At 36.5% G+C, this 14,196-nt stretch overlaps 1 protein-coding gene across 1 annotated transcript in view; it reads left to right on the plus strand.

The window, feature by feature from the left end:
- LOC134209829 (uncharacterized) overlaps positions 1-14,196 on the plus strand; it is a 35,197-nt gene that overhangs the window by 18,878 nt on the left and 2,123 nt on the right. Inside the window, exon 2 of the mRNA XM_062685854.1 lies at positions 5,443-5,670. Within this exon, the coding sequence (XP_062541838.1) occupies positions 5,443-5,670 (228 nt within the window). The remainder of the gene's footprint in view (positions 1-5,442; positions 5,671-14,196) is intronic.

Below are 14,196 nucleotides of genomic sequence, written 5' to 3' on the forward strand. Positions count from 1 at the left end.
TGAAAAGGCTGTTTGCTTGGCTATGCAAAAAGTAAGAAAACGATCTTTTCAAATAACCGCGAATTTCTAGTGATGGTATAAAAAGACTGAATGATCTGCGAGCGAGTGCACTTTTCTTTTATACTACTTAATTTTGAATCTTCTCTGCTTCCCAATTGGTGGGCTAATCAGCTAGTGTCTTGTATCCTGATTCTTTGTCAGCCAAAGCGTCATCATCATCAACGCGTTGCAGGGCTTCTTCTTTTTACGCTTGTTGCTCGCTGCTGGCGTCTATTTCTTAACGGGACTTTTCACTTGATACAGGCCAATAAGCCGTGCAAGCGAGCTTAGAATTGCAGTTCAGGTGGGAAGTAGGGTGTTCTTTTCTGGAGACAACATTATTAGTAGTAGAAGGAAGGAAACACCCGGACATGGGATTTATGGTGATAAGATTTAGAATTCATAACATGGGACGATCATTCAGTCACGTTCGCTTTGTGTGGGCCAGTATCAAACAATGTTTTACTACATATTTTTTTATCAATGCCAATATTGCATTGATCAATGCATTGATATTTAACGTGTATTTACTTAGAATTTAGTTTTGGGTCGCGCGGATTTGGCGCAGAATGGATTTTCATGTTGCGCGGAAATGGCGTGGATTTGATTTTAGTCGGCGTGGATTTGGCGCGGAAAATATTTCAGGATCTCCGTAACAACCCTGTAATTTCTATCCCGAAAGGAATTGAAAGCTTTGATATTGATCGCTATCATTGGCCCTCTGAAGAACCGTTTGTTTTTTGGACATACATGCAGCATGTAGTGCATGCATGTGACTTTCCTTCAGCCTGTCTCGGCTCATCACCGATGCCGGCCGGTCTCGGCTCGACTCTGCTGCTGCTGCCGGTATCTGCTCAGCATTGCTGCTTTGTCGGGTCTGTAGGGTGGACTGCTGCGGTACTGGCTAGGTTTCGGCTGATGATGGTGGCTTGATGATTTCATTCCCTGCTAAAAGGTGTGAGTGCTGTTCCATCGATGATGCGGTTGCTTGTCCCGGTCAGAATGAAAGGAAAAATCGCGTTGCGCTATTTTATGGCTTCGGCAGACCCAGCGGCTGCTCATTCGCTGGTGTCTGCACCAATCAGAACGTGGTAATGGAATGATGCAAGAATTATGCGTACCCATATTTATAGGTTCCCTTGAGCTCAATGTTTTCATTGAAAACAGTTTCATGCCTATTGAAACAAGTTGGTCTTATCAAGCATGGACATGAAAGGCATACTTGATATCTGTCGATTGAGGGCTTACCGCAGAAATTTGTCCACTGAGACGAACGCTATTAACGTTTAAAATCTTTCAACACAGCGTAACGCGGTCGATTTGAATATTTTGAAATGACACCTGGTATAGTAAAGAAAGACGTAAGTCCTACGTCAAAACTCGCGACCGTGTTTTTACTCCCGAACAAAATACTGCCCGGCTTTTTGTTTTTGCTCTGCCCGTACTCGCGAACAAAGCAAGCGCCAGAAAAATGCGGGCAGTAGGTTCGTGCGAGTATCGCATTTTTGGTAGGCCCAATTACACTCTTTTCTTACTCGTGAAGCGAGTATTTCCACCACTGCCATGCGCATGTGACCGAAAGGCACGAACAATAGTTGGTCCATCAACCGACCGTGAATTTTACCGAAAGATGAATTTTACGCCAAAACTATATTTTTCAGAAAAAACTGTTGTTTTACAAAATTGTTCGAAATAGTCAAGCCATCATTATGGTTCTACCAAAAAATAAAGTGGCCCATCATATAAAAAAAATTAGAAAATATTTTTTCTATTTCTCGGAATATAGACATGTTATGTTCTACAAAGCTGTAGCGCAGCTTATTCCAATCAATTTTGCTAAAAAAACTTTTTCTGTAGCTTTTAAGTTAGCTGATTTAGAGCAATTTTACCTAAAAAAACAGTATTTTTTATCTCCTTTTTTTGTTGTAGATTTCTCAAAAAAGTCGTCTTCAGATGACTTTTAGAGCTCAAAAAAATGCAACTTTTGATGGGTAAATATCCTCAATATCTTTTTCCGATCAAAAGTTATAATCGTTTTTCTGTCAAAATTACATTTTTTTCATAAGTTGATATCTCCGGTTAGGGCAGACCAGACAGACACGGCATCCGAAAGAGAAATTTATATTCTTTATTATGTCAAAAAGTTGGGGATATGTTATTTTTTTATTTCAAGTTTCACCAATTTTACTAAAAATATGTTTTTTTTTTTAATAAATTGATAGCCCCAAAAGTCGTCAGAAGGTGACATCCATGAAAAATAAAAAATGAAATGTGCAGATCATAAATATTGTTTTTTTTAGGGACATACTAATCCTGGTAAGTAAAATTACTCTAAACAAGTGAGCTTGAGAGCTACATAAAAAGTTCATATAGCAAAGTTGATAAGAAAAAGTTGTGCTACAACTTTGTAGAAAATTTTATGTCAATATTTCGCAAAATAAAAAAAATAAAATTTAACATTTTTATAAAATGGCCCACCCTATTTTTCGATAACTCTATAATAAGGGCCCAAGTATCCAGAACAACTTTGTAGAACAATTGTTGTTTCTCAAAAGTATGCTTCAGACCGAAAATTTATCTTTTCTCGTAAATCTTGCTATACGATGATAATGATAAAACTTATGAAAGGTGTTAAAGCTGTAGATTTTTTATTTTTTATTTCTCACGAATGTCATTTTCTGAAGACTTTTGGGGCTTTTCAAAACGCGAGTTTTGCTACAAGAATATCGTCTGTATCTTCGTCCATTTTCGAGTTATATTAATTTATTTGAAAAAACATGTTTTTAGTAAAATTGGTGAAACTTGAAATAAAAAAATAATATATCCCTAACTTTTGACATAATGAAGAATATAAATTTCTCTTTGGATGCCGTGTAAATATATTTTTTGGTCTGCCCTAACCGGAGATATCAACTTATAAAAAAAATTTATTTTGACAGAAAAACGATTATAACTTTTGATCGGAAAAAAATATTGAGCATATTTACCCATCAAAAGTTGCATTTTTTTGACCTCTAAAAGTCACCTGAAGACGACTTTTTCGAGAAACCTAAAACAAAAAAAGTATATCAAAAATACTGTTTTTTGAGGTACACCCTAATCCAATTAGGTAAAATTGCTCTAAATCAGCCAACTTAAGAGCTACAGAAAAAGTTTTTTTAGCAAAATTGATTGGAATAAGCTACGCTACAACTTTGTAGAATGTAACATGTCAATATTCCGAGAAATAAAAATATTTTCTAATTTTTTTTATATGATACCCTATTTTTGGTAGAACCATAATGATGGCCTTACTATTTCGAACAATTTTGTAGAACAACAGTTTTTTCTGAAAAATCTAGTTTTGGCGTAAAATGCATCTTTCCGCGTAAATCTGTATCCTGGACCATAGTGCGCTGTGAATGAAAGCTTTCTCTTTTGAGCTTGGCGATAGTTGCCACCTCTGTGGCAGGAACTAATAACCGGGACGAGACACTCGGATTTTTTGCGTGTTGCGCTTGAAGTCTCCATCGGTGTGTAGAGTTCTAGGTATACAGTTGAAAAGACACTAAGTCACACGCTATAATCTGTCAACTTTTGAGCATATCCTTTTCACCGTGCATAACTGACAAATGAATTTGTTTTTGTTTTTCCTCGACGTTTGTCAAAAGTTTTGTTTTTCTTTTCCGGTTTTCAATAATTAAATTATTTTTGGTTTGCGTTTGTAATTTTTATTGGTATCTACGAAAATCTGTTTATTTACAATGTGCATCAGGTCAAGGAAAAAGTGCTGGAAATTTACAGGTAGGATTAACAAAAAATAGGATGGAAAAATAAATTGTATATATCTGGATCACTTGATTTACAGCCATCTCCTCACGGCGTATGTCCGACTTTTCCGCTTCACCGTTGGCAGCTTATTCCAACACGATGGTCCATACACTAGCACACTTTTCCTGCTAGATGTACTATGTCGAGAGATGTTGACACCTCTTATGCATTCCAGCTGTGATCGTATCCGGGTAGCGTTCCGTCGATAGCCGTTTTCATAAAGCCACTAATCTGGAATCGGTATAGTTGGGCGGTATATCGTGCCCAAGAATTTCTTTCCGTTATGCTGCAGTCGTGTCTCGATGACGAAGGCGGTGGATGAAACGGATAGCTGACTTAAAGCAACGATGGAGGTGCTCTTTGAGCGCAGCAGACAGACCCGGGTAGTATACATTTACATAGCAGCAGGTGAAGAATGGCACTATTACGGCTTTCACTAGCCTTCGTTTTGTTTGTTTTGAGAGCACAGAGACAAATCGCATGAATGTCCTCAGAGTGTTATACACCTTCTTCACCACGTCATTCACCTGTTGTGCCCAACTTAGTTTGCAGTCGTTGCAGGCCATGGGACAGCATGCAACGAAGGAAACTTACGGGGATACAAAAGTGCCAATTCAAATCCGACGCAAAACTAAAGCAGCAATGACGCTGACTCGGGTAAAACCGAACTTGAAACCGGTTTGTTTACGTTTCCGCTGGTCGAGAAACTAAACAACGAGAGATCAAAGTCCGGTGCTAACCCTTGGACAGGCTTCGATGAATTGCAGCCATTTACATGCTACCGGAAGTGATCGTTGCCACGCTAGTTCGAAACTGCCAGCGGTACAAGCAATACTATGTGTTGACAAACAGGACCGTCTTTTCGAGACGGATTTCGGCGAAGAAATAGTCCTGTGCAACGCCGTTGAAGCTGAGGGTCGATATTGCGAAAGCTAGTTGAGTGATCCTGCACTGATCCGGTTGTGTTGGGTTTAAAATTTGTTTACTGTAGGTCAGTCGAACGACATGCCAATCATTTGCTCCGCGACGCGATTCCGAAGAACGACCAAAATTTGTTTGCCGGGTGCTGCATCGATTTCTCTAGTGAGTAGAGAACCCGAAACGGAATATGGAAATCAAATTTAAAGTCAATTACAGGAAAGCAATTAACTATTATAGACCCCAGGGTGAGTTCAATCAGATTTTCAAATGTCAATTTCGAAGAATAACGTCGTGTATTTGTAAAACTTTTTATTAGAACAGACAGCTTTGGCAGGTTTTGTTCTATTATTGGCAGGGAGGGTTTTGTCGACCGATTTTTATGAAATTTGGCCACAATATTCTTTGATATACAAAGAATGTTCAGGCCAAATTTGAGCATAAAAACCAGTCATAAAAACCCCCTGACAATAATATAACAAACCTGCCAAAGCCCTCATTACACTAGATATTTTTATGATAATGATGATGGTCATTCATCATTCCATTTAATATGTTGGAAATTTCCTCGCCTAAGACATAAAGTGCAAAATACCGCTACTAGAAGATCTACTATTGATCCTTTTACCCTATTTAATTTTAAATAGTTATATTTATTTTTATTCACTTCTTCAGACTATAGTGGCCTCTACAGTGTCTTCATTTCGAATGGTTCATAACTACGATGCCAACTACAAAGGAACTGTAAGTCGTGCCATTAAAACAAAAAAAGCTCCCGGTCTCGATAGAATCAGGAACGTACTACTAAAACATTTTCCTAGAAAAGGACTTATTCTATTAACAAAGATCCTCAACGCGTGTCTCAAGCTATGCTACTTTCCAGTGAAATGGAAACATGCATCGGTTATTGCTTTTGGAAGAACAAAGACATCACTTCACCTGGAAACTATCGCCCAATCAGCTTATTGAGTGGTCCCAGCAAAATCTTGGAAAGGGTGGTCTTATCCAGATTGAACCGTCATTTGGAAACCGATGTTATTGTTCCACACGAACAATTCGGATTCAGAAAAGGACACTCCACTGCTCATCAACTAGTCCGAATCAAAAAAGAAATCCAGCAAAATCTTTCTGCTGGTAGGTCAACCGGAATGGTGCTTTTGGACGTGGAGAAAGCCTACGATTCAGTTCGGCAGCAGGCAGTTGTGTACAAACTGCATCAATCTAATTGTCCACTATATATCGTAAAAATAGTCCATTCGTTCTTGTCCTCCAGAACATTTCCCGCAGTTGCGGTCAGTGGCTTCCACTATCTACTACACACCGGATTCCATTCGGTGGTTCCACAAGGTTCCTGGGTCTTGAGTCCTACCTTGTACAATATATATCACAGCTGAGATGTTTATATTTAAAAAAAGTAGACGGAGTAGTGTATGCATTTTTTGCATAGATGACACAGCATACCTTGCCTTCAGGATAAAGATCCCGGAAATAATCGTGTGACCAAACTACAGGAATGCACAAAACAGCCTTTGCAGGGATTTTTCAACGCCAAGTGGAGGATTTAAAGATCAATGCCACCAAAACCCAGACTATCTTTTTTTACCAAAAAAGAGCAGCGCGGAATCTTCTGAGTACCACCGTATCTGATAAATGGCCTATCATCGCACCCTGGACGAATGAAGAGCTTACCAATTACCTGTGAATTATATACGATTCCAAACTCACCTTTCAGCAAACACATTGATTATGCTACTACAAAAACTGGATAAAGCAATCCTCGCTCTCTGTTCTCGCTCATCAATCGTCGTTCCAAGCCGCTGAGCTCAAAAACAAAATACTTATTTTCAAAATGTATACTTGAAGCTCCATTATGGTTTATGGCTCACCTGTATGGGGTGATTGTGCAAAGTCCCATCGGAAACGCCTTCTAGTGGTGTTGTAAACAAAATAAAGTTGTTAAAAGTGATATACACAACTTTTGATCCATTCTACCCAACTGAAAGAACTTACACCGGAAGTCACTGGAGTAAGTAACTATCGATAGAGTTCAGGTCAACTGAAAAACAGCACGGAAGTTTTGGAACTCCCTGTCATTGATATCAGCAAATCTCTCTCCTTCATCGAATCCTCCATGCTCAGACACTGTGATATTAGATTGCTAAATCACATCAGATCCTAGGGTTTTTTAGAAAAACTTTTTCCTAATTCTGTCCAATTACAATCGTAAATTTAAATGCTCATGGCAACAGAAATTGTATTATACGCAGTTTGAAAGGTAGAACCAAATCTCTGCAGTTGTATCTCAAGTGTCCGTATCAGTGTTTTTGATAACATTCAATAAAACCATTCAATAAAATAAAAATAATATTCTTTGATATGCAAAAGAATGTCTTCAGGCCAAATTTGAGCATATAAAAACCAGTCATACAAAACCCCCTGACAAATAATATAACAAAACCTGCCAAAAGCTCCCATCATTACTCCCCTTAGATATTTTATATGATAATGATGGATGGTCAATTCATCATTCCATTTAATATGTTGGAAATTTCCTCTGCCTAAGACATAAAGTGCCAAAAATACCGCTACTTGGAAGATCTACTATTGATCCTTTTACCCTATTTAATTTTGAAATAGTTATATTTTATTTCTTATTCACTTCTTCAGACTATAAATTATGGCTCTCTACAGTGTCTTTCACATTTCTGAATGGTTCATATAACTACTGGATGCCAACTACAAAGAAACTGTAAGTCGTGTTCCTGGTCGTTCACTTCTTCCTGCTGCGCATATCTCACCTTACCATTTCCCCTCAAATCAAAACACCATTTTCTCTGAGTTACAACTTTTAATGCTGATAAAAGTTTGTAATAATCTATTCTGGTAAGTTTATATATACATATATATAGAAAATTTTGAAAGAGCTTAATTTTGCTTATCCCATATTTCTATTCAGAGTCAACAACAACATACGCACGGTAACTTTGAAACAATTATTGCCAGAATAAAATCTGAAAATGGGTTTCCTGAATACAGTCACGACATAAGTTCTACTTGAGCAATATACCGGGATGAATGAGCCGAAGTTAAAGCAATCCTGCACAATTGAAAAGGATCGGGTTGCATTGATGTCTTAGAAATTCCCTAGGAGGATGCTTACCGGATGTAACGTAAGTCAGAACTTAGCTAGATCTTTGAATGATTTTTTTAAACATATTCGATTCTAAACGAAAATATTTCTAGTGTGTTCTAAACAGAAATCTTTCCTAGGTATATCGAAATTTGGAATTTCTTATGTTTTTAAAAGTTTCCTCCTGGGATACCAAACGACATCTTTAAATCAGATGTCTCAGTGGATTTTACAAACATTTGAATGATTTCGAAACGGCATCCCCTCTGGGGATTACATGTGAAGGTGTCGCGGAATTTCAGAAACGTAATAGTTCTGGGTTTACAATAACATTCTAAAAAGAAAATGTTTTAGAAGTTTGAACGGAACCCTTCTAGAAATTTGAATAGAATCGTTTCTATGGAATTCTGTAGAGTGAATCAGTCTGATTGTGAAGAGAATCTTTCTGAAAATATCGTATGAAATCCTTTTGGAATGCGATAAATTATGTTAAATATTCGGACTCATATTCAGAACGGAATGATTGGACTTTTTTAATGGTTTTCTGGGGTTTTGAACGGAATTCTTCTGGTATTTTAAAGATGAATACGATCTTGGCAATTGAATTTTTCCTAGGATTACAAACCAAAATCTTAGATGGAATTGCAAAGAAAATAGTTCTGGAAATCGCTTCTGCTTTTCCTGATAAAAAATTGTTGGAGATTGCAAATGGAATGTTTTCTGGAATACTTCTTGGGAATCCAGAAACGTATCTCGAACTGAATCCATTCGGAGGTTCTGAACCGAATACTTTAGGTTAGTGTTGTACAAAATGTCATTTTGCATTCGTTTGTATAATTTTCCCAGAACTTTTTTCCTAGAAGGTAGCTATCAATTAATGGATGTATGGCGACGAACTTATAGCTCTTAAATGTGTTTCTTCAACTTTGTCTATAACAAGACATTGCTGTAAATCATGTATATCTGGGGCAAAGGTGGGAGGCAAATGTCATTCTAAAATGACATTATGTCAAAGACTGACCCCACAGCTGGAAGCAGCTTCTTGGAGAGTTTTCTACTCTCCAGCCAAAGAATGTTATATTTAGAGCAAATGTACCATTAGACAAAATATAAGCCCTATACTTCTAGCGGTTATGGGAGTGTACATACTTAAAATTATGCAATAAGTTTAGCTTCTAAAAGAAAGTTATGAACAAATTAGTCAAATGACATACAGATGACATTTCACAAAGCCTGCTTTTTAGGCAATACATGGAATCAGAATCCTCTTTAGAGATTCCGGAACCTTTCCGGGACCTTTAAGAAATTTCATGGAGAATTCTTTTACCAGATTTTGTGGGAGAATCCTTCAGGAATCTTGGTAGTAGGATTTTACAGGCGAACTATGAGGAATTCTTTTGAAGATTTTCCTGGATAATAATCAGTAATGGATTCCGTGAGGAATTCTTTAGTGATATTATGAGGAATCCTTTAGAGATTCCTTTAGGTATTTCATGAGGGATTCTTTTTTGAGGATTCTAAGAGGAATCATTTGAGGGATTTCATGAAGAATTTTAAGGATTCCCATAGGAAACTCCTTTACACGGTTTAGATCATTTCTACACTATTAATGGGTACTCTGTTACAGGGGTTGTTACATGACTACGCGGATAGTTCAAGCGATTTTCTAACGCGATTTTCGCGGTTTTCAGTGGATTTGGCGCGGAATTACATAACTGATTTTAGGGTTTCGCGCGGATTTGGCGCGGATTTAGTTTTAGGTGAAAATTTCGTAAGAAAAATCTATGGAAGTTTATTTGAAAATTAGTTTTATCATAAAACGTTCTGATGTACTTCGTTTCAATTTACGTATTGCTTTCAGTGGAAATCCTTTAGGGGTTTCAGTGGAAATCCTTTAGGGATTTCAGTGGAAATCTTTAGAGATTCAGGGCAAATCTATTAGGGATTGCATAGGGAATCCTTTAGCGATTCCTTGAAATCCTTTATGAATCCATGAAAATCCTTTGTTGATTCCATGAGAATCCTTCAGTTTTCATGGGGTATATTTAGGATGCAAATTAGAATGGATGTCATGGGGAATCTTAAAGAATTTCATGTAGAATCTTGAATTCCATGAGAAATCCTTTAGGATTTCAAGGGAATCTTTAGGGCTTTCATGGGAATCTTTAATGAATGTTAACGATTCCATGTGGATTTCTTTAGAATTCCATGGGAAAACATTTAGAGACTCCATGGAAAATCCTTTAGTTAATCAATAGAGACTTCAAAAGGATTCCTCTAATACCCTAGGTATTCCCAAGAAATCTCTAAGGTTCTCTACGAAATCCTAAAAATTTCGCATGGAATACCAAAGGAATTTTCATAGAATTCCAAAAGTATTCTTTAAAATCGCTAAAGATCCCTTGGAATCCTTAGGAAGCCCTCAAAGTTTTCCATGGAACTCTAAAGTTCCTCATGGAATCCTCGAAGGATGCTAATCAGATCCCTAAAGCAATCTGAATCCTAGTAGATTCCTCATCTAATGGATTCCAAATGGGATCCCTAAAAGATCGCTAAAAGAAAAATCCTGAAATATTCCTTAAGGAATCCCAAAAGAGTCTCAAGGTATCCCTGAAGGATTTTCAATTGAATCCCCAAAGGATTTCCGTAGAATACCTGAAGTATTTCTAATGAATCGCTGAAGAGTCACATAGAATCGCTAAAACATGTCCATGGAATCCTTAAAGAATTGCATAGAATATAGAATCCTAAAGGATTCTTGGAATCCATAACAATTCCTTATGAAATCCTAAAAGATTTTCATGGAATCCCCAAAAAATCCCATTGGATCCCTAAAGGTTTCTTCGTAAAATCGTTAAGGATTTCCTAAGGAATCCGTAAAGAATTCTTCATGGAATCCTAAAAGCCTTCCTCGTGGAATCCTAAAGATCTTTCACGAAATCCCTAAGGGAATCGTAATGGAATCCCTAAAGGATTTCCCATGGAATCCCTGAAGCGAGCTCTCAAGGTTTTCTAATGGAATCTCCATTGAATTCTCCATTGAAAGTATTCCTAATGGAATCCCTGAAAGGAGTCCACATGGAATCCTAAAATATTTCCATGGAATCCTAAAAAGATTCCCTGTGGAATACTTAAACGATTTTTATGTAATATCTAAAATATTACCATGGAATCCCTTAAATTTTTTTATAGGATCACTAAAGGTTTCTCTGTAATCTCTTAAGGGTTCCCTATGGAATCCTAAAAAATCTTAATGGAATCCTAATGAATCCTAATAGAATCCCCAAAGTCCTAAAGGAATCCCCATGGCATCTCTAAAGGATTCTCCATGTAACTCGTAAAAGATTTCTCAAAATATTCCTAAAGTTCCCATGGAACACCTAAAGGTTTTCTCATTTAAGAATATTAAAGAATTTTCCATCGAATCGCGAGCGAGTCTTCAAGGATTTCATGGAATCCTAAATGATTCCTCATAGAATCTAATGATTCCTCTTAGAATCCTAAATGATTCTTCATGGAATCTGAAGCCGAAGAAACAGACGTCTCACTGAAATCGTCTCACAAAATGCAATCGAAATCATCGTCACGGAATCATTATCGCCCAATTCTAAATTCATGTGTTTGAACAAGCAGCAATCAGATGGCAGTCACAACACAAGAAATCGCTGAAGACGCCATCAGTAGCTGGATAGACCACACAAAATGAATCCACCATGTGAATGTATTAAGTGAGACTTAAGTTAGAATTCTGTTTACTCTGTGCCTGAAGTATTCAAAGGAATCCCAAATGAGTCTCCAAGGAATCCTAAGATTTTCATGAAATCCTAACGGATTTCAGTAGAATATCTGAAGAATTCCTAATGGAATCTGAACAATCCACATGGAATCTCTAAAATACTTCATGGAATCCTCAAAGATTCCCATGGAATCTGTAAACAATTCTTTATCTTATGGATTCCTAAAAGATTCCCAAATCCTATTCCTAAACGTTTCTTTGTAAAATCCTTACACGGTTGAATCACTTTACCCATCAATGAACTCTGTTATTTTGATATTATTCCCATCATGAAAATTCACCCATTTTCTCACAAAGTGCCTTTTCCTATTTTAATGGGTAGAGGCACTTTTACAAAAATGGGTAAATTTCACGGTGAAATAATATCAACTCTTAACGAGGAATTTACGAGATCCTGAAATATTTTCCGCGCCAAATCCGCGCCGACTAAATTCAAATCCACGCCATTTCCGCGCGACATGAAACCATTCCGCCAAATCCGCGGATCCAGATATAAATTCTAAGCAAATACACGTTAAATGTCTTCTGTCTTCTGAGCGTCTTCTCAAAAATTTCTTTTTTACAATTATTACTGATTTTAAATATGATTTAAAACTGCAACACATTTTGTATCAAAATTCTAATGGGACTAATAAACCGGCAGTAAATATAACCCTTCTAAATGGCCTTATTCGCCACTAGAATGTACTGAATCCAAGAGAACAAGAACTAAACAGTCAAAACTATTTGCATAAGCACCGCTTTTGGATTAGATGATGCTTTGGCATGATTTGTTCCGTTATTATCAGTTTTTTTTGTTGATAGAACTTTTAATTCTGCACAAGGTACGTTTATTACAAATGAATGTTAAGGAGATTTGATCATAATTGATTAAAGATAAACGTGCCAAATATTAAAATATCTGAAAACCGCAATTTTCTTTAAAGTAATTAATTAGGCAGCTTTGTTGAAGTTTGTCACAAGACAAACTTGCTTAGATATTCAGGAATTAGACAATGAAACTCCGTTTTAAAAAAACTTCTGAAACAAATGAATTCATATCAAGAAACAAATAATACAAAATCTAACATAGTTGCTCAAGCTCCGTTGATTTTAAGTCAGAATCAAGTGTAAATTCCTTCAAAATTCCAGAGGAATATTTTTAGAAATTTCAGAAGAAATTTCTTCGGAAATACGGCAGAATAATTTGCGTAAAGTCCAACAGAAATTAGTCCGTTATTTCTCCTTCAATTCTTATAACAAGCTTTTCTAATTCTTACTGGAATTTCATTTAAAAACTCCGAGAACTCCTGTAGAAATTCATTTTTCGTGCGCCGATTCATCCCAAAGATTTCTGCGGGTCATCCTCGGAAATTTTCATGGGAATGTTTGCCGAATTCAACTGCCCTTGGATCTGCTGAAGTGCAGAAGTCGCTCCAAAATTGTCTGAGAAAATTCTTCCGAGAATATCTGTCGAAATTTCTCCGAGTATTCTTACAAAAATTCCCTGGGAAACTATTTTGTAATTCATTCAGAATTTTGTCGTGAGTTCAAGTAAATTCTCCACAAATAACCTGCGGAATATCTTCACTTACTTGCAGAAATCCTTCATGATTCCTACGAAATCGCTAGAAATTCTTGCAGAAATTGATTAGTGACTTCCTGCGGAAAACTCCGGTTCAATTTTTGAGCACTTATTAAAGAAATATCTGTGACCATCGCTATAACTCTTTTTAAATTCAAGACGGTATTCTTTCGATTTTCTATAGTCATTCCTGCGGTCACCGCTCCAGGAACCTCCTCCTATATAATCTTTATAATTTTTCGGGTTTTAATGCTGCAGAAATCCTCTTTACGCTGTGGAAATTTATTTACAGGAATATATACAAGGATCATCATAGGGTCCTTGTGGAAATTTCTTTAGGAAGTTTCTTCGTTTTCTTTTGCAATTCTGTAAAATACCACCGGAGTTAACGAAAATATCATATAAAAAACCATAGGCAAGAAATAACTTTTGAGAATCATCTTCTAATTTTGATCGACTTTCTGCGGAAGAAATTATTAAATGAAGCATCAGCATTAAATCACAGAACATTTTATTTTCAATTGTTGTATAAACCTTCATTCGTACTAGATAGATATTATAAAAGGAAATATAAAATATTCCAATATTATGAAAGAATTCCTACGACTTTTGAAAATGATATGCTGAGTGGTTCATCGTAAAATAAACACCAATCAGAAACTGACAAATATCTTGGAATTGCGAAGAAATTGACAAGATGGAAATGTCTCATGTCCTTCAATGAGCATCGTTTATGTGCGTCGTTTTAGAATGGATTAAAATGACAACAAGTGGCGTATCTCTCCTCATAACATTTGTTTAAATGATGCTTGAATTATAATCATGCCATTAAATAGACTTGGACATATCCAAAAATAATGTTAATAAACTTGAAACGTAAATTTTTTCTCAACAACATTTGGAATGAAAATAAAGCCCATCTAGATAGGCATAAACGCG

Source organism: Armigeres subalbatus, chromosome 2, assembly GCF_024139115.2.
Source record: "Armigeres subalbatus isolate Guangzhou_Male chromosome 2, GZ_Asu_2, whole genome shotgun sequence".
In the NCBI taxonomy this organism is placed as follows: domain Eukaryota; kingdom Metazoa; phylum Arthropoda; class Insecta; order Diptera; family Culicidae; genus Armigeres; species Armigeres subalbatus.